We start from the raw sequence: 20,675 nt of genomic DNA, 5'->3' as shown, positions 1-20,675 counted from the left end.
AAGGCTTGTTCATTACCTCTCTGAAAAGTAAGTTTCTCCTTGCATAATAGGGGTATCCTCCCTCAGTAAAATACACACACACCAGCAGCAAGCATTTCTGGAACATCCCAGAACAAATCTAGAATATTTACCATGTAAATTTTGACTGATTGTGACACTGATATGCTGCTTGTCTTTCGGAACATTCCTTCTGCTGACATTTAACATCTCCTGCCACTCAATGACAGAGTTTCCCCTAACCCCGTCCTGTCTTCTACACAGTTACCACTGTCACAGGCATTAGCTCTCCTCCTCATATTTAGGAAGGTCTTTAGGACAGACCTGAGCATGACATCACCAAACGTACCTGGGCTGACTCTTCTTCCCTTTCCTCTCTGGGGAGGCAACGGACAGGTTTGTGGACAGTTTCAGCTTTGCTGCTGCTGTTACTAAGAAACACTCCTTTTCATGGGCTGGAGAAGAACATGCAGTTGAGTCCTCCCCAGAGGACCACTGAAGAAGTATGGTTTGTGAGCTTTCCTGTTGCAGTATATATGTGTGATGTTATCCTGTCTTATGCAAGAGCATAAAGTAGAACTGACCATCAGTAAAAAAGAAATAAAAGAACCTGTCTACACACACAGTTCTGTCAAAATTACAAAGCTAAAAAATTCCAAAAAAGGGATTCTCCCCCACTCTTTCAGTTCCGATTTTATTTGGTGTTACTTGTAATAGTTTTTCAAGCAAAATATTCAGCTTGTAATAAGATTTTCAAGTTGACTGTGTCCTTTAGCATAACCCTTGTCACATTTATTGTCTTGCTTTCATCTCTAATCACTTCACAGAACAGGCCCATATGTGCAGCAAAGAGGGATAGAAAAATGAAGTGAGCATTGACTTGAGAGGCTGAGACAAACAGTAATAGTTTTGGGAAATCAAGCTGGGAGCAGGTAGGAAATTTGATGCAAACTTGGAGCTCAGTTCTCCCAACAGTTATATCATGATCATGTCAGCAGAAGGAACGTTCCAAAAGTCAAGCAGCATGTCAGTGCCACAATCAGTCAAACTTTGCATGGTAAACAGTCTAGATTTCTCCTGGGGTGTTCCAGAAATGATTCCTGCCGGTGTATCTGTCCTGATGAAGTTAACGGAGTTGTGCTCATGTAAATGATGAGCAAATTGTGCTCTAATAGATCTGAACATGCATGAGGAAGTGTTTAAACCTGTGCTGAGAAAAATATGAGTGTCATAAACAGATAGTAGGAGTTAATAGAACAGAAGTACTTTATATCTCTTTTGACTGTAAAGGGTTAACAAGTTCAGTAAGCCTGGCTGTCACCTGACCAGAGGACCAATCAGGGGACAGGATACTTTCAAATCTTGAGGGAGGGAAGTTTCTGTGTGTGCTGTTAGAATTTGATTGTTGTTCTCTCTGGGTTCTGAGAGTGACCAGACGTGCAACCAGGTTTCTCTCCAATCTCTCCGATACAGCTCTTATAAGTTTTTAAAATAGTAAATACTAGGTAAATCAGGCGAGTGAGCTTATGTTTCTTTTCTTTATTTGCAAATGTCATTTGGCTGGAAGGAGTTCAAAGGTGTATTTGGCTGGGAGGAGTTTAATTGTGCATTTGGCTGAAAGGAGTTCAAATTTGTATTTGCTGAAAGGATTTTAATTTGTACTCTGAATACTTAGGCTGGGAGGGTATTCCCAGTGCCTATAGCTAAAAAACCCTGTTCCTAATCCATCTTAAATTTACAAAGATAATTTTTACTGTTTTTCTCTCTTTAATTAAAGTTTCTTGTTTGAGAACCTGATTGTTTTTTTTTTATGATTCTAGTGTGAGACCCAGGGGACGGGGTATGGATTCACCAGGGAATTGGTGGGGAGAAGGAGGGTAGGGGGAGAGAGGGCTAATTTCTCTCTGTTCAGGATTACTTTTCTCTCCAGGGAGTCTGGGAGGGGAGAGAGAAGGAGGGGGGAAGTGCATTTTCCTCTTGTTTTGTGATTTCTAAGAGTTTGAATCACAGTGATCTTCCAGGGTAACCAGGGAGGGAACCTGGGAGAGGCACGGTGGGGAAAGGGTTTACTTTCCTTGGGTTAGTCCAGGAGGGGATTCGGGTCTTAGGGGTGTCCAGACCGGTTGTGTGGGGTGGACCGAGTGTACCAGGCACTGGAATTCCTGGTTGGTGGCAGCGCTACAAGTACTAAGCTGGTAATTAAGCTTAGAGGAATTCATGCTGGTACCCCATCTTTTGGACGCTAAGGTCCAGAGTGGGGGTTTATACCATGACAGTGAGTTTCTAATCTGAATTTAATCACCCCTGCATGATTTCCATTCTTCATACTTTCCAGTGTCACAATGCTTCTAGCCCTTCACTATCAAAAGTAAAATGTACTGGATTTATATTAAATATATGTTACATTTTCCCCTGATAATTATTACAGAAGGCTAAAACTGCTGCATAGTGGGGCATTCACATGTTACAAAACATTGTGCCAAACACATTAAAGGCCATATTCCATCTTCATGCTTTTCACACAGCTCCTATTGACTTCAGATCAGTGGCAGTATTTGACTTTAAGTGGAGAATACACCACATTTTCCTCAGAAAGCTAGAGCTTTTAATCAGTATTAAACTTCCCTAGGGAATCCAAACAGGAAAAAGGAAAGATTAATCTCTGTCTGGAGACATTTGTAATAACCATGGAACTTTTCACCTATTGTTTTGCTGATTTTTCTGTTTTCTGCAGTGCAAAATCAAGGCAGGTGAAGCGAGTCGACTACTGTTTCATATAGTTATTTTCAAAGCTAGACCCCTGCTTCTGCACAAATGATCTGGTTTCCATGGAAAGCATTGCAGTGTAAATGTAAAGAATATAAAACATTCTAAATACATTTATTAAAAATACGGTGGAGGCAATTTAGGAAGATAGAGTGAGAATATGATCTTAATTTTTACAATAATAAAAGAGAGGTACAGTAAAAAAAAACCCTTATATCGTCCCTTGGAAAACTCTCCTCCTTTCAGTTGGTTCATCTTCAAATATGGCAAAGGTGTATTCAGTACTTGGTAATGTTTACTTTAGTATTAGAAGTAAAGATGACTGTACAAACTCTAAAATATTTTTTGCAATCACATGCACAAAATAAAGCATTTACAAGGCATTTATATGAATTAGATTAGCAGACAGTTGTGTGTTTGGAAAAAGTAATCATGAAGGCAGCAAGGACAAACGTGTATTTGGGCTCTTAAATAAATATCTGATCTTGCCATTAGAACATGACTGGACTTTGAAGAAAACTTTATCAACTGTACATAATTCTAAACTTATACAAAGCCTGGCAATCAAGATGTCATAATATGACTTTAAAGCATTTACATCTCATTCCTTCCGGGGCAAGGTTTTATCACAGAGTAGTTAACCATCCCAAATAAAAAAGAAAGATTTTAAATCATAAGTGGTGTGGAGAAAGTGAATAAGGAAAAGTTATTTACTTGTTCTCATAATATAAGAACTATGAGGAGAAGAAGGTTGTGAAGGCCAGGACTATAACAGAATTTAAAAGACAACTAGATAAGTTCATGGAGGTTTGTCATGGTATCTACCCCCACTCTGAACCTTAGCGTCCAAAAGATGGGGTACCAGCATGAATCCCCCTAAGTTAATTACCAGCTGAGATCTGATAGCTGTCACCAATCAGGACTTGGAGTGCCTAATAAACTCTGGTCTCCCCAAAACCTTCCCTGGGGACCCCAAGACCCAGATCCCCTGGATCTAGACACAAGGAAAGTAAACCCTTTCCTTCACCGTTGCCTCTCCCAAGCTTCCCCTCCCTGGGTTACCCTGGAAAATCACTGTGATTCAACTCCTTGAATCTTAAAACACAGAGGAATTCCACCTCCACCCCCCTCCTCCCACCATTTTCCTGGTGAGTACCAACTCAATTTCCTTTAAGCCTTAACCAGGAAAAAAATCAATCAGGTCTTTTAAAAAAAAAAAAACTTTTAATAAAAAAAAAAGTAAAAATAATCACTGTAAATTCAAAATGAAATATTACAGGGTCTTTCAGCTTATAGACACTAAAGAAAAAACCTCCCCCAGCACAATTCAAATTAAACTACTTCCAGCAAACTACACATTTGCAAATAAAAAAAACAATCAAAAAGACTAAAGCCGCCTTTATCCTAATACTTGCTAAAATTAAAACAAAAGAATTTTTTTCAAAAAGATTGAAGGAATCTGCTTACGTCTGGTCCCTCTCAGACCCCAGAGAGAACACGGACAGAGAACAAAAAACACAAAAAAAGCTTCCCTCCACCCAAATTTGAAAGTATTTTGTCTCCTGATTGGTCCTCTGGTCAGGTGTTCTGGTTCACTGTTTGTTAACCCTTTACAGGTAAAAAAGACATTAACCCTTAGCTATCTGTTTATGACAAGGTTAAGTCCATAAATGGCTATAAGCCAGGATAGGTAAGGAATGGTGTCCCTAGCCTCTGTTTGTCAGAGGGTGAAGATGAATGGCAGGAGAGAGATCACCTGATCATGACCTGTTAGGTTCACTCCCTCTGGGGCACCTAGCATTGGCCACTGTTGGTAGACAGGATACTGGGCTGAGTGGTCCTTTGGTCTGACCCAGTATGGCCATTCTTATGTTCTTAAATACACATGTCACTGATTGCTCAGCATGGACGGCTGAATGTCACAAAGGATAATTCATTGCCATCTGTTGCACTAGAGTAGTGGAAAAAATTGCAAGATCACAAGAAAATGAGACTGATCTTTCTTATATCCTTCACCTAGATGATTCTAGGAAGTCATGGGTGGTGCCTTAGACAAAGAACAAGTGGAATTTCAATTCCAGTACTCCGTGAAGTGAAGGAGCATATAGGCCAAATCATTATATGGAGGGCTATTGAAATTGCAGAGCCCAATTAGTGGTGTATACTTTTGATTCAAATGCTTAATCAAATTGGAAAATTCTGCCTATTTGATGACCTGAATTTAAATGAAAGATCAGGCTAGAGAGAGAAATTTGTCCTATCCCACAATGGATGACATCTTCCCAAGTAGGTGCCCAAATATTTACTCTTTTAGATGCCACAGGTGTTTTAGGGCAAATTCCACTACAGCTAAACAGTGTCAAGTTAACCACAATTTTCACTCCATTTATGCAATAGTCTCACCACAGACCTCTTTCTGGCATTACTAGTGCATCTGAAATCTTTTACAGGAAAATGACAGAGCTGTTGATGTACTTAGAAAGGCTAGACATTTATACAGATAAACTAATACTTTGTGTACATGGCTGTACTGAAGAGGAACATGATTTAAAAAACCTGTGTAGTGTCTTTTGAAAACATAAAGTTTACAAGTCTGATGCTGTACAAAGTGAAACAGCTTGTTGGGCTGGAAACAACTAGATATTTTTGGAATCTCTTATAATGAATAATTTAAAGTCCCAGATGCTGAGAAAGTAAGAAACCTTTAAGTATTTGCAACCTCCTGAATCCATTCTGAAATGGAAAGAAAGCCTAAGTATGGTTCACTATCTAGGTAGATGTGTGATCAACCTATCAGAAAATGATACCCTTTGAGTGAAGTGAAAAGTGAAAGCACCTAGCATTGGTGCAGAACATAAGAGCAGTCATTCAATAGAGTGAAACAACTTCTGTCTGAGTCATAAGTATTTACCTTCTTTGACGTAAGTAAGCCAACCATTTTAAGAGCAGATGCCTGTGACTCTGGATTAAGGTAAGTTTTATTGCAAGGGCATGATAGTCAACTGAATTCTGGTGCATATGGTTCCAGGACAGTGACTGATGCTGAGACTTGTTATGTTCAGACTGACATTCCTTCACTGCAGTAAAAGCATCTGGAAATTCACAAAATACTGGAGGATTAGATCCTCTTAAACTGCTGACTGACCACAGACTGCTCAGGCCACAGACAAATAACTATGAGCTGAATCATGTTTGAACTAGTCATTTTTTGAATGTGGCTGAAGGGGTAATGAAGAATTCTCCCATAGACTTCTCAGAACTCATACATGAGCTATTTTCAGAGTACAAAATCTGAGTATTTTATATGAAGCTTGTTTCGGGGTAGCACTTTGCCCTCAGTATTTGTGCTGACTGGTGCTGAACTATGGAGATAGCAAGGATTCTGATGGGATGAGTGGTATTCTCATTTCCCCCACATCTCCTCTCCTAAAGGGCAAGATCAGAACCAAGAAGGGGTGGCAGACTTCAGTAAGGTACTGCTCTTACTCTCAAGTGAAGCAGTGATCCTATCATCGCAAATCAGTGAGAAAGCATATCAGCTTTTAGAGTATCTAGGATTCTATTTGATACTTCCTTTATGAATTGGGAGGACATGAGGAAGAATCCCTCCAAACAATGTCAGTCTGAGAAGTTATTTAAGGCAAAGAGGGGAGCAACTTTATTTCAATTAGAAGCATACACAGAGCAAATTCCAGACATGCACTAGTCAGTTAGGAAGGGATATTTAAAGCTTCCCAGGATCTCTATGCTTAAATATGTTGCATGGATCCAATGCCATAATCTGCTTGGCAACAAATTACTTCTAAATCCCCCACAGATCATTGCAGGAAGAATTATCATCTTTTCATTAGAATTCTTCTGCTAAAATTGAATGGGGAATTCAGTGGTGCAAACATTGATAGAGAATATAGGAACATTGCATTCTAAATTAACGTACAGTAAGTCCTCACATAACGTTGTAATTGTGTTCCTGAAAAATGCGACTGTAAGTGAAACGATGTTAAGCGAATCCAATTTCCCCATCAGAATTAATGTAAATAGGGGGAGGTTAAGGTCCAGGGAATTTTTTTTTTTGCCAGACAAAAGGCATTATATACATTTTAAACAAGCAATTTAACACAGGGTATACATTTTAAACAATTTTAAAGAAGCAATTTAATACTACAATCATCACTGCTCAGTATAAAGCTTGGTTGAGGTGGTGGAGTCAGAGAGTGGAAAAGGATGGATTGTCTAGTTGCTCCTCCTGCTGTTCTTGCAAGCACAGGCACTGACTTTGCTGGGGGCAGAGGGATCAACTCTTGGCCCATCCACTCCACCCTTTCTCCCAAGTCCCCACCCTTGATCTGCCTCTTCTCCCCCACACCTCCTCCCTCTTTACTTTGCATGCTGTGTCCTCGCTCCTCCCCTCCCTTCTGAACACTGAAAGGGAGCTGATTGCTGCTGGTAGGAAGGAGGGGAGGGATGGAGGAGGCTGCCGAGTCTTCACTCTTCCCCACTCCCTCCTGCCCAGGGTAATCACCTGGGCTTGTGGCGTTTAGGAGGCAGGAGGGAGGGGGGAGGAACGAGGACTTGGTACACAGGATCCCCCTCACTCGTCCCCCGCCACCTCCTGCCCGGGGCAATCATCTGGCTTGCGGTGTTCAGGAGGCAGGGGAGGGAGGGAAAGCCTGCTTCCTGAGTCCTTGTTCCTCCCCCATCCCTCCTGCCTTCTAAATGCCACAAGCCAGCTGATTGCTGGGGGCAGGAGGTGGAGGGAGGAGGGGAAAGATGCTGATCCGTGGGGTCTGCCAGCGGGCGGGAGGCGCTGGTGTGGGGGCGTAGGGAGGCTGCCAGCTGTGGAGAAAGCAGGCAGCCAAACAACATAATAATGGAGCATTGCACAACTTTAAATGAGCATGTTCCCTAATTGATCAGCAACCTAACAGCGAAACAACGTTAACCAGGACAACTTTAAGTGAGGCGTTACTGTAGTCATTTAGGAAAGATCAGAAGTGAAGGACTTTGGGGTATCTTTCTTTGCTGTATTCGGATGAAGGATAAATAAGGGAGTTTTTATAATAATGAATAAACTTTAAGCAAGATTAAGAGAGGAATTATGCGAGAGCATGTTCTTTTCAACACATATATCAGGGTTTAACAATGTTCATCAGAGAAAAGAAAAAATATATTAAAAAAACAAGTGGATTGTATTTTAATACAAGTGGGTTTTATTTTTCATTTTTCCCATTGTAAAAGTTTATCTTTTGATGTGCATCTACTTTAATAATTACGATATGACTAACAGTTTATTAGGATATATATTAGAAAGCACGATATACTGGAGTCATGGATTTCAAGGCCAGAACAGACCATTGTGGTAATCAAGATAGGAGTTAGACACTAGAAAATCTCTGCGATCTACAAAGCCCAGGTTAGGCACCTAGGCTCCCATACAATGAATGGGGAGAGACAGGCACCTTAGACTGAGATTCACAAAAAACAGTATGCTAGGCAGGCAGCTGCTAAGCTAGCCAATGGGAGATGCCAACTGACCAGAGGGGTGTGTGCTTAACCCTCTCTTGGTTAGGTGCCTATGATGTTCTGTCAGGAAGTCTAGAGGAAGACAACAATCTCCCTCATAATTTTAGCTCAGTGGTTAGAGTACTTACCTGGGATATGGGGGACTTCCAGTTCAACTGCCCCCTCCGCCTGAAGGGGAGAAAGGATTTGAACTTGACTCTGCCACCGCTCAGGTGTGTTCCCTAACCACCGGGCTTTGGGGTATTCTGATATGAAGGCTCCTTCAGTCTCTCCTGTTGAAGCTATTGCACTCTAGATAAATAATTAAAGAGCAACTGGAGCAGGTGCTGGACCCTGGGTCTCCCAAATCCCAGGCGAGTTCCCTAACTACCAACCTATAGAGTAATTTTCATGCTTGAGCTCTTTCTCTCACTCGCTCATTCTCCAGCCCAAATGATGCTTCAAGTAGTTACCCAGAATGCAACAACTTCAACCGGAGAGATTACAGAGGATCCCAGATCAGAATATCTCAGAGCCCCATGGTGAGGACAGTCACCTGAGAAGTGACAGATCCTAATTCAAATCTCTTCTTTCCCCTCAAGCGGAGGTGGGAATTGAAGTGGGGGTCTTCCCACATCTCAGGTGAGTACCCTAACCTGTGGGCTGAAAGTTATGAGGAAACTCCAAATGTTTTGTTTTACTTTATTTCTTTTATTTGAACATAGATGCGGAGTGAGTTTAGCTTCCTACAGGGTCCGGGGGATCAGAGGTTGTGCATTACAGTAGTCCCAAAACTGGAACTTTGATGCCTAAAATAGGAATTTAGGTGCCTGACCCCTTTTGTGTACCTAGGCCGATAGACTTAACTAATGAAGACGTATTGTTCTTTTCTAGACATTCTTATTGGTATGGTTTATATGAATGAATTTCTGGAAGATCTTTGCTCATTCAGATATAGAATTAAATATTCTGTAAATATAGAAGGAAATGTAAATATTGGGCAGCTGAATTAATAATTATTAATTATTAGTATAGTAGTAAAAGAGAGCTTAATCCTTTCAGCTGCATGGATCATGTGATGCATTACTGCATTCCTGGCCTTTAGAACTAATATGGTTGAAATTACGTCCTGACAAAAGCTTTGCTTGGTTGCATTGTGCTTAATTCATTTTTGAAATATTATGGTATACACTGTTAATTTTTTTAAAAAATAATCTCTCTTGTTCAATGATGTATCTTCTTTTTTGTTGTGAAAATTCTCACATTCTGAAAGGTTATTTGTAAAATAAACCACTACGGAGACCCTGTCATACTAAACTAATGTCATAAATGACCAGGCTTCATTTAGTATAAACATCTGCATCACTGAAAGATCTGTTTGTTCTAAAGTTAATCAATTTTTTTTTCTCTGTGGAAAATCTCAGCTTTTTTGTTTTAACTCACAAACATTTTTTTGGCCTGAAACCTGCTGAAACCTGAAAAATGTTTGGCCAAATAATAGCATTTCTTAGTTTTCAGGCAAAACATTTCAGTCTTGATGTTTTTCAATTAAAAATAATAAAAAAAACCTAGGAATGCAGATATTTACCACAAAAAATATTTATTAGAAAACCCAATTTTCATTTAAAAATTTTCAACAGAAAGTTTTTGACCAGCCTTAATTTGTCCTGTCCCAAAAACTTCCTCTGAACTTTTATCCCTATAGAAATATATAGCCGGGTATGTGACTGAATTAATAAAGTCATCATTTTCAGTAAGCATATTGTTGCCAGGGCTATTGGCTCTTTTTGTCTATGCCATAAAACTCTCCTCTGCTGAATCGTGTCAATAAAGTAACTGGAACAGACCCCCCAAGAGTTTTAACATTCTCAGATTGTCAAAAATCATAAATATATTTTTCCAACATCTCTTTAAGAAAGGTAACACTTTTTTAACAATTTACAGATGGCTATCCTAAAGAAGAAATGATTTACAGATGGAGGAAAAACTCAGTAGAGGCTGCAGACCAGAAATCTTGGAGACTCTATCAGTTTGACTTCATGGGTCTCAGAAATACTTCAGAAATTGTGAAAACCTCTGCAGGTAGGAATTGAATGAATGCTCAGTTTTCGAGTTTAAGAAGTTCAATATATAGTTTTCCATACTCTGTGTATGACATGATCTCATCTGTGCTTTGAATCTGACAGGTTTCAGCAGTTAATCTACAACACTGCAATCTATTGTACATTTGACTTTAATTGTGTTTATGTTTTAACCAGTCAAGTTATGCTCATGGCAAAATAAGGGCTAATGCTTTCCACAAATATTAATTTCGGTGGGAACTTCAGATGTTCAGGACTTTAACTCTGTAGGTGTCTAACTTTAGAGACCTTATTTTGCCTTTAAACTGCTAGAAAATTTTGATTTTAAAAATCACTTTTTTCAATTACAGTTGATATTTATTAACTCAGAATAAAATGATGAAGAATATACCATGTGCAGTGAAGAATGGATTGTGGATTTTTTGAAAGTTTGTTTTCATTTAAGTACACTTTGAATTCAGGGAATTACCATGTTTACAAGTGTTCATTTGAAAAGTGCCAAAATCCAGACTTCAATCTAATTGACTATTTGGATTTCTAACGAAACCCTTCTTTCTTCCTCTCCTCTCTTCATAGTATTAGCAACCTAGGAATAATATTAACTTGCAGCTGCTGTTTACACTACATTTTTAAGTTGCCACAATATGCTCATTCTGCAATTAGGTGTTATTAAATTATCCCTGCATTGAGACATATGTTTTGATCATTGATTTTTTTTAAATAGCAAGCATCAAGAACATTGACTGTTTATTATCTTAGCCCAGAGCATAGCAATAGAGCTAATGAAATTAAACATTTTCATGACAAATTAATCTTTCATCCACTGTTTGAGTATTTTTCTTAATGTTTCAAAGACATAGTACACCAGCTGATGAATACCTTTTGCCATTGACCTTATCAATTGATTTTAATTAAAACTTAATGGCCATTTTATTTCCACAGGAACCTTTTTCTGTCTAATAATAATAATAATTAATAATAATGAACTATGTATTAAATGGCATAGATTGCTAAAATTGTAAAGTTAAACATAACACAATATAAACAATAGATGCGGCACTTGGTAGATTAAAAAACTCATAAAAGTCAATCACCATCTAAAGGTTATAGATGACACTGAAGTAAGCTACACATCAATAAATGTGGCGAGTGGTGTTGGTAGCAGTCTGCTGCTTTAATATTAACCAATTATGAATTTTTAAAAAGCAGAATTTAAGTGTATCTATATTATTTATTGGGGAACACTGTGGATAAAGAGTAAAACACACTGATCTGTGGGCTTAATGTGAAAAATTTATGGCCCATTCTCTTGCATCAATAATACATTCTCATGGATGACAGACAGTTTTGTCACTGAAATGCAATTAACGTATTAGTAAATCTTTGGTGTATATGGCCTGGCTAAGGAGAGTGTTAACAAATGGAGTAAATGTAAAGGTTTGTTCTGCTTCTGAATAATGAATATAGATGTGTAAGTTGTTCAGGCAAGTTAACTGTGATCTGGATGTTGGTAGATCAAGGTCAAGCCCAGGATACATTTTGGTTCCAATATCTGTGACAGGAGGCATGAAACTAATTAGGAGAGATGGTGAGAAAGCTAGAGATAGTGTGAGTGACCTGCCATTTCTATTCTGTGCTCACCAGGAATCATGGCAGCTTGACAGTTTTCATCAAGAAATCTTGTTAAATACACAGAACAGCCCCCTCTGAAATATGAAGCTGCTGGCGGTATCCTAATAAATACACATACCCGCTCTATTTAAACAAGTCAGAAGCCAGCAGCCAGCTTCATATAGTCATTTAAGATCCCAAATAATAAATGAGGTAACAGGGCAAATTCCTTTTTTTACTCCTCTTCATAGACTCCTAGTTATAATTTAAAGAAGTGGGCAAGCTGGCGTTACTTTTTTACCCTCATTACCTTTGCTACTTCTCAGTCATGCTTCTGAGCAAAAACCAACCTCGAGTCAATTTCTTTTCTGCCATTAGATATGTACTGTAAGCCAAATTTTCATGCACCAGCACTCTCATAGGATACACTGATCTAACGTTTGGATGTTCAGATGGGCACTTAAAATGAGCAGTGATGCACTAAATACTGATTTGAGCTTCCAAATGTGGATTTGCTTGCTGATCAAACCTGTCTATCCAGATTCTTATATGGCCTTCGTAGGCATGATAGCTGAAAACCTGGTGTTTATGTGAAACTTTTAAAATGCCAATCTGAAGTAGAGGGTGTTCCTTATAAAACACTGAGGGGTGCCTGGAAGAGCAGTTTTCTCTGTTCAGATATTCATTGAATGGATCAGTATTACTGGCTTTTCACTATTTGAAAATATGAATATAAGAATGATCCATGTAGCTCAGTATCCTGTTTTCCAAGAGTGGCCAATGCCAATGAACAGAACAGGGCAATTATCAAGTGATCCATCCCCCATCGTCCAGTCCCAGCATCTGGCAGTCAGGGGCTAGGGACACCCAGAGCATGGGGTTGCATCCCTGACCATCTTGGCTAATAGCCATTGATGGACCTATTCTTCATGAACTTACCTAAATCTTTTCTGAACACAGTTATAGTTTTAGCCTTCACAGCATCCCTTAGCAATGAGTTATTTGGGTTATTGGGTGATTTGTATCACTAGATGATCCAACCTTTCAGTATGATGTAGTCCACACATTTGTCAAAATTTCCTACAAATTCCCAAAGGCCTTAATGTTTGCAAGATATTGTTGTCATCAAAATTAAACAAATCACCGTTCAGGCTGTAGTTAGGCCCAAAGTAAATAAATGTAATCATTGCCAACTAAATAATAAAATATAAAGCAAATTATTAAATTAAGATACAGAAAAGTTACAATATGCTAGAGATTTGGGGCAATCATACCAGGGAAGAGGGAGATGATAGTTCCTCAGCTGTAAGCTCTTTGGGGCAGGGACCATCTTTTTGTTCTGTTTGTCCAGCACTTAGCACAATGGGGCCCTGGCCCATGGCTTGGGCTTCTAGGTGCTATAGTAAATATACATAAACAATAATAATCATGATAACAGAAACTATTGCCAAACCGGAGATATTCTTTTTAAACAAAGAGCACCAAATATTGTAAGGGGGCTATAGAAATGAATTTACAAGTAACAAAATGAAATGTATATAGCCCAGCAATTTAGCTGGTGTCATTAGGCAGAGAGACGAGCTGAAGATCTCACTCATTTATTTTGGCTCACAGATGGATGAGATGGGGAGGTGTGGGAGTCTACAGATATATGAAGCATGTGAAAACCAAATCTCTGAACTTGCCTGAGGTGAACTGTCTCTGTGGATGCCCAATGAAGTCTGCAGGACACTGTAAGGGTCCCACCAGCCCTGATCTTTTTGCAAGATCAGGACCCATGGAAAGAACAGAATTATGGAGGGTGCTACACAGGGTAAAATTAAGAGCAATGGGATGAAATTCAGAAAAGAAAATCAGTCTGAATATCAGGAAAAAATGATATTCTGTTCCTCCCCAGGAAAACTGTGAAAAACTCTAACACATGGGACATGTAAAACTAAACTAGACAAAGTATTAGAAAATGTACTGTCGGAAACAGTCCTGAATTCCCAAGATGTGAACTCACTAGCCTAATGTCTCTTTCACTTCTAATGTTTATGTTTCTGACATTTTATGACAGTTACCTCCTTCCAGAATTGTGTGTGTAATGTGAGACCTTTGACAGTATCATTGGTATACCTATCTGTGTCTCTCTCTATATTGTCTTCTGCAAACTTGCAGCATGAGTGCTGATAGTCTGTACAGGAACATACTGCCATGGTGGCCAGTATGTGTATAACCTGTTCCCTGTAATATAATTTAGCCCATCAAGTGACCACTGCATGAGCTTAGCAGAGCCCAGAGACAACATTCCATTAAACTTTTCTCTTTTAGAGATTTATATACATTGTGTAATCGTAGACATGGTCAGGGTTTTACAAGTAACAAGATGGTTGCTACAAGGACTTCACAATTCCTAGAATCTAAACAAGATAACAAATAAATAATAATAATAATAAATAATAAATAATAAATCAATGCCCCAAATCATCAAAGGCTTAAAGCACAGCCAAGGTGGTGTGCACTCAGAGGGAAGAGTAATCTGGGGTTTAATGACCTTTGCCAGCCAAAGAAGATATGTATCTCTATAAATAGAGGTGGTCCTAGGCTTTTCGCCTGCCAAGTGAAAAACGTTTTCACTACTTCCCACCCCTGCACCAGCTGAGCAAAAAACAAACATGAACCCTGGACAATCAGCAGAGCAAAAAAAGGGCAGCCAATTAGAAGGGATCAAAAAAACAACAACCCCAAAACCAAGAAAAGTACAGGACTCTCTGGAAGTTGGCATGTAGGGCAAGCACTCCACCCAGTCACGCCTAGAACCAGCCCTGAGTATAAGGCCATCAGGAGAGAGATTAGGCTAGTTAAAAACAGCACAAATATTATTTAGCCCTCTAGGACTGGGCTGTGGGAAAGGGACATTACACATGAGAAAAAAAAACTTCTGTCCTTTCATATCAGGGTAACTTTGTTGCAGTGCGGTTTGTGTAATCCTTAAACCCAGGCTCAGTATGCTGGCTGTGAATTGTTCACTTAAGTGTTAGCTTTTAGAGTATCATCATTTAAAAGCACAGTGGGGCAAAAGGAAAGCAGAGGTCTGAAGGGGAAGAGGAAGCTGTGGGGGAGCTGTTGCTGAGGGATCCTGGGTGCCACTGTAGTGTTGCTCTTCATTGCTCCTTGTCTCCTCTCCTTCACTTCAAGGTCTACATCAGTGTTTCTCAAACTGGGGTCGCCGCTTGTGTAGGGAAAGCCCCTGGAGGGCCAGGCCGGTTTGTTTACCTGCCGTATCCACAGGTCCGGTCGATCGTGGCTCCCACTGGCTGCAGTTCACTGCTCCAGGCCAAGGGAGCTGCTGGAAGCAGTGTGGGCTGAGGGATGTACTGGCCGCCGCTTCCTGGCCTGCCAGGGGCTTTCCCTAAACAAGCGGCGACCCCAGTTTGAAAAACAGTGGTCTACATCCTTTTTCTCCACTCAGAGTTTTATAACATTAATTCAACCGAAATATAGAGAGAGATTGGCCCCTTGACGCCACATAAATCATATTTGCACGCACTTAAGGCCCTTTTAATCTGCCAAATTTGTGCAGTATAACGGGGCCTTAGTGTAAATGAGAACTGGGCTCATTAACTAGCAATATAAAGAGCATAGTAATGCTCCGAACAAAAACTGTGTTAACTAATCATTAAAACCAAGTAGTGCTGCTCAAAGCACCATGTACTTTTGCACACATTATAAAAAAAAACCCAAACGTTATAAAGCATTGCACTCACCAGCTAAGGTTATAAGTACACATATTCATGTCTTTTAAAATAATGTGTGGTATTTGTATGCATTTAGGGGGGCAACTCGTAACCTTAGCTGTTATTTTTATTTGGTAATATAGACACACAGATACACAAAGACACTTTTTGTAATTCTGTGCTAATCGCTGTCAGTAAAATGTTATTCTGTTTTAGGGAACAAAGATATTAATAACTATGAAAAGGCATATTTTCTAAAAAAGCCCTGAAATGCATTTGTGCTTATTTATGACTATTGTATTCAAATATTTGCATGGCAAAGAAATTGGCTGGCAATGTAAATATTAAAATAGCTTAAATTATACAAGCATGGAAATTCAATAAGTAAAACTGTTCTGTTAAATTTCTACAGTTTCGTAGCTGCCTTATTCAAGCTGCACTACAGGGTGTGCTGTCTCTTTAGAACGCCAGGAAAGGGAAATTTTTGTGTTAAGAAGATTAATGTCTGCTTGGGATTTGGAAACAACATAGCCCTAGATGTTGTCTGCAAACAGATTGCCAACCCAGACCTGAGGGAGTGGGCCATTGTGATCATGTGGAATTTGTAGCGAGCGTACTCCACAGAGCTGAAGGCATTTTACAGCCAGTTAAATCACATGTGTAAGGCATGACTATGTTCAGGTTCGCATGCAGTGTTGTTGTAGCAATGTTGTCCCCAGGATTTGCAGGTATATGTGTGGCAGTCTGTATGATAGGTACTTCCTGTCCACAACTATAAAGTCTTGCATTGCAGAAAAGAGCTAGTATTATTAGTGAAAGAAAAACATGGTCCAAGATCCTACAGTTTGTCACTATAGCCCAGAGGTTCTCAAACTAGGGGTCGGGAGGTTTTTACATGGGGGTCATGAGTTGTCAGCCTCCAACCCAAACCCAGCTTTGCCTCCAGTATTAATAATGGTGTTAAACATATAAAAAAGTGATTTTTATTTTATAAGGGAGGTCACACTCAGAGGCTTGCTACGTGAATGGGATCACCAGTAGAAAAGTTTGAGAACCACTGCATAGCCATTTTTAATTGTCTTTTTTTGCCATGCCCACTCCAAAGCTAGGTGTCAGCTCTAAAGACATTTACTTAATGACTATTCATGAAGCTCAATTGTTTATTAAATGTCAGTGACATTTTCAGAGTACTGGTGGCTCCCAACTGCGTCCTGATGGCACATCACAGAGTGCTTGTCACATGAATGCTCTTTATAGGACAAACGCTGGGGGGTATGTTCTCTCTTTTAAATGCCTGACTTGAAAAGATACAGCACAGGGGTACATCAGCAAGACATTCCATGGTGTTAACCTCTAATAACACGATCATTTGAGACAGAAAAATGAGGTCTCAAAAATGTTTCATATCATCCAAAAAAGCACCTGTTTCTATCATTTTGCACTCTGCAGGAGCCCAGTCTATTTCAGCCAGGGCGTTTTGAAACCCCAAACCCTTTAGCGTTAAAATGAAATTGCTGGGGAAGCTTTGGTTTCAGGATATCAGAGCCAGATTCTGGTCCATGGGATTACATACCCAGAGAGTGTCTTCCCCTCACAGATCTCATGTTTCTACATGGAAGGTATTCTGTGACCTCATACTTCTCAATACCTAGTCTCTGCAGAGGGCCTTCCATTTGCTCAGGGATCCATAAAAGGGGAAGGGCAGTCAGTGGGAGTTGGAGTGTACAACAGCATTATATTGACTTCCTTATATGCAAGTGTGGCATCCAATGAGCTGTATCTCCTCCAGTGAGTCTAGCGTAATTGACCTTCAGCTTCCTCTGATGTCTAGCACCTGCTAATAGGATGGGGTGCACCAGGAGAATCTAGTCCTCTTATTAAACCCACTAAGAATGATTTTGATTATAGAGAAACATTACTTATTTCACTCTAAGCTGGTTGCTATGATTTTTATCCTGACAGTGTTTCTTTACTGAGTTTGTATATCACTTTAGAAAATATGCTATTTAAGTCTCCATAAATGTAAGGGAGATGTTTATTTATTATTATTATTATGTATTTTCTCCTCTCCTCATATAGGACCAGATTCAGCCCAACTCCAACTTGGGGTCACAATGGGCTTGCAAGGGGCAAAGAGCTTCCCCTTCTGTGACTTATGTAAGGCATGGGCAAAATTAACCCCCCAACAGAGAGACTGTTCCCTCCTGATGTCTGTGGGAACTATGATTGCACCTCCTCACACACAGGCCTGAACACAGGAGGACTAAGCATCACACATCTCACAAAGGGATATAATAAGGACAACTCTCTGAGGCAAAAAGTTTCCAACTGCTCACCTCTGTGATAGCGCAGCTCCATGACCTTTTTGTGCCCTTCCTTCAGATTCAGCTAATTCTCAGGTCTATGAGGCTGAAGATAACATTTGGAAGCAAAGGTATGCTTTGGGATTATTGGAATTAGGGATTGAATTTTAGGCTTGGCAAACCTATAAACTATTTTTTAGATTTGCAGAATTCATGTGATCCATTTAAATTTAAACACTTCTATTCCGGTCATTGAAACATCCTAGGAATGTCTTAGCCTTTTTCACGATCAGATCACATTGAAGGCACATAGTCATCCTGTGATCGACCAATACACCCACCATCCTTTATCTCTTCCAACTGATAAATTCCTAGTTTATAGAAAAAAAATCTTGTTGTTAGTCTCTAAATGCATGACCTTGAACTTTGCACTATTGAATTTTATCTCATTACTATTACTCCAGTTTACAAGGTCATCCAGATCTTCTTGTATGATATTCCAATCCTACTCTGTATTGGCAATAACTCCCACTTCTGTGTCATTTTATTAGCACACTCTCACTTTTTGTGCCAAGGCCAGTAATAAAAATGTTAAATAAGATTAATCCCAAGACAGATCTTTGAGGAACTCCACTAGTAACCTTCCTCCAGCCTCACAGTTCACCTTTCAGAATGACCCTTTGTAGTCGCCCCGTTAACCAGTTTCTCATTCACCTTTCAATTCTCATATTAATCCCCATCTTCTCCAACTTAACTAATAAATTCCAGTTTGGAACTGTATCAAATGCTTGACTGAAATCCAGGTAGATTAGATCTACTGCATTTCTTTAGTCTTGAAAATCAGTTATCTTCCCAAAGAAGGAGATCAAGTTGGCTTGGCATTATCTACCTTTTGTAAAACCATGTTGTATTTATCCCAATTACTGTTCACCTGGGTGTTCTCAACTGCTTTCTCTTTCAAAACATTTTCCAAGACCTTGCGTATAATTGAGGTCAAACTAACAGGCCTGCAGTTTCCTAGATCACCTTTTTCCCTTTCTTAAAAATAGGAGCTATATTAGCAATTCTCCAGTCACAGGGTATGACCCCCAGAGTTTACAGATTCATTAAAATACTTGCTATTGGGCTTTCAATTTCATATACCAGTTCGTTTAATATTCTTGGATGGAGATTACCTGAGCCCTTCCAATTTAGTTCCATTAAGCTCTACCTCCATATCCTCATTCCCATAGTCACTCTGCCACTACCTCTACCCCCCACTATACACATTGCCCCACTGACTGCAGTGTGAACAGAATAAGGCCCATGAACACTTGACTGCAAATCCTTTCCCTTGTAATCAACAAATATAACTCGTTTAATAATCATCTCTGGAGTAAGGGAATATTCTGAGCTTTCTTTCTTGGTGGTAAACAGTAATTTATCCTACCAGTGGAGAAATAGCCTGGTGTTTATGAGGTCTGACAGTAAACTTTGCTGTCAGAATATTACTCTACAGTACAATATTTGCAATAAATCAAGTCCCTGTTTAAAAGTCATAATTAACAAATCAGTGTCTGTATCACCTTTTAAAAGAAATCCACACATCAAATGATAATTAGTCTGGTGTCATACCTGCAATAAGTCATGGCTCTCCTGGGGGAACATCGACTTCTCTTTTAACAGCCTCCCAATTCTGCGATCCTCTTGTGACCTTCTCATGCAAGATGTTGAGATTTCTGCTCTTTATTCATTCAACTTGTGAATTTACATTTTGATTAAACAGGAAATTATGCATAATATCTTGTTTCTATTGTAAAGAGATATTTTCCTATCCTGAATGTGTGTTTTAAATAATAAGGATCTGTTTAATAAAAATGTAAACATGGAGACATATTAATATATCAGGAAAATCTTGCACAAACTTGACAAGGGTTAAGCTGCTCAAGTTTTATTGAATTTAGGTAGCTTTGCATTAGGCTTTGCTAAAATATCACAGATGTTGCTTATAGTGGCTCTTATGTTTTATTCCATTCCTTGTTTACTAAGGATAAGGAAGGCAATAGGAGGAAAGAGTGTAGCGCTTGTCCTTGAGGGTGTACATATACTATATTTGTCTCCTCTAAAGCAGAGAATCAAGTGAATAAGATATGAATCTTTGGAAAGCACACATACTATTGTGCAATATGTGTCAAAGCTATACTTGCAGATGACCTCTTGTTAATGAAACTTGTTGAAATTCTCTCCTCTCCTATTTCTCACTGTGACCCGGACAGTTCTATTAAAAGTTGGATGCTAAGACTTAGGCACAAAGTTCCTATTTGCACACTCAAATAAGGAACCTAGATATCTAAAACAGTTGCAGTACTCAAGTAGTTGAGTGAGTATCCATAGAAGGACATGGCACTCGGTTTAAGTGGCCTAGTTTGAAAATTTGTGCAAAAATGTTTTGCTGAATTAAACTCAGTGAAAAAGGCCTGTTGCTGAGAGTGAAATACAGAAGAATGCCATTGATGAATAGTGACCGCTTTGTACCTTTTGATGGAAACCAGGGAAAAGTTAAATCTCATTGATTTCGCTTTATGTTCAAAATGGCTTTTACAGCTTGACTCGACAGTTTTGTAAAGAAAACAATAACAAGTTGATAGGCCAACATTTGATACAATGCCAGCTACAAATGATTGAATTCTAGCATGTAGATTTTATATTGCTCAGCA

The 20,675-nt window shown here is 39.3% G+C and overlaps 1 protein-coding gene across 1 annotated transcript in view; it reads left to right on the top strand.

The window, feature by feature from the left end:
- The window catches only part of GABRG3 (gamma-aminobutyric acid type A receptor subunit gamma3), a 559,814-nt gene that overhangs the window by 452,519 nt on the left and 86,620 nt on the right, over positions 1–20,675 (top strand). The window contains exon 6 of the mRNA XM_075060950.1: positions 10,210–10,347. Coding sequence (XP_074917051.1) covers positions 10,210–10,347 — 138 coding nt within the window. The remainder of the gene's footprint in view (positions 1–10,209; positions 10,348–20,675) is intronic.

This window comes from Chelonoidis abingdonii, chromosome 1, assembly GCF_003597395.2.
Source record: "Chelonoidis abingdonii isolate Lonesome George chromosome 1, CheloAbing_2.0, whole genome shotgun sequence".
Lineage (NCBI taxonomy): Eukaryota > Metazoa > Chordata > Testudines > Testudinidae > Chelonoidis > Chelonoidis abingdonii.
This window is presented reverse-complemented; position numbering and strand designations above follow the sequence as displayed.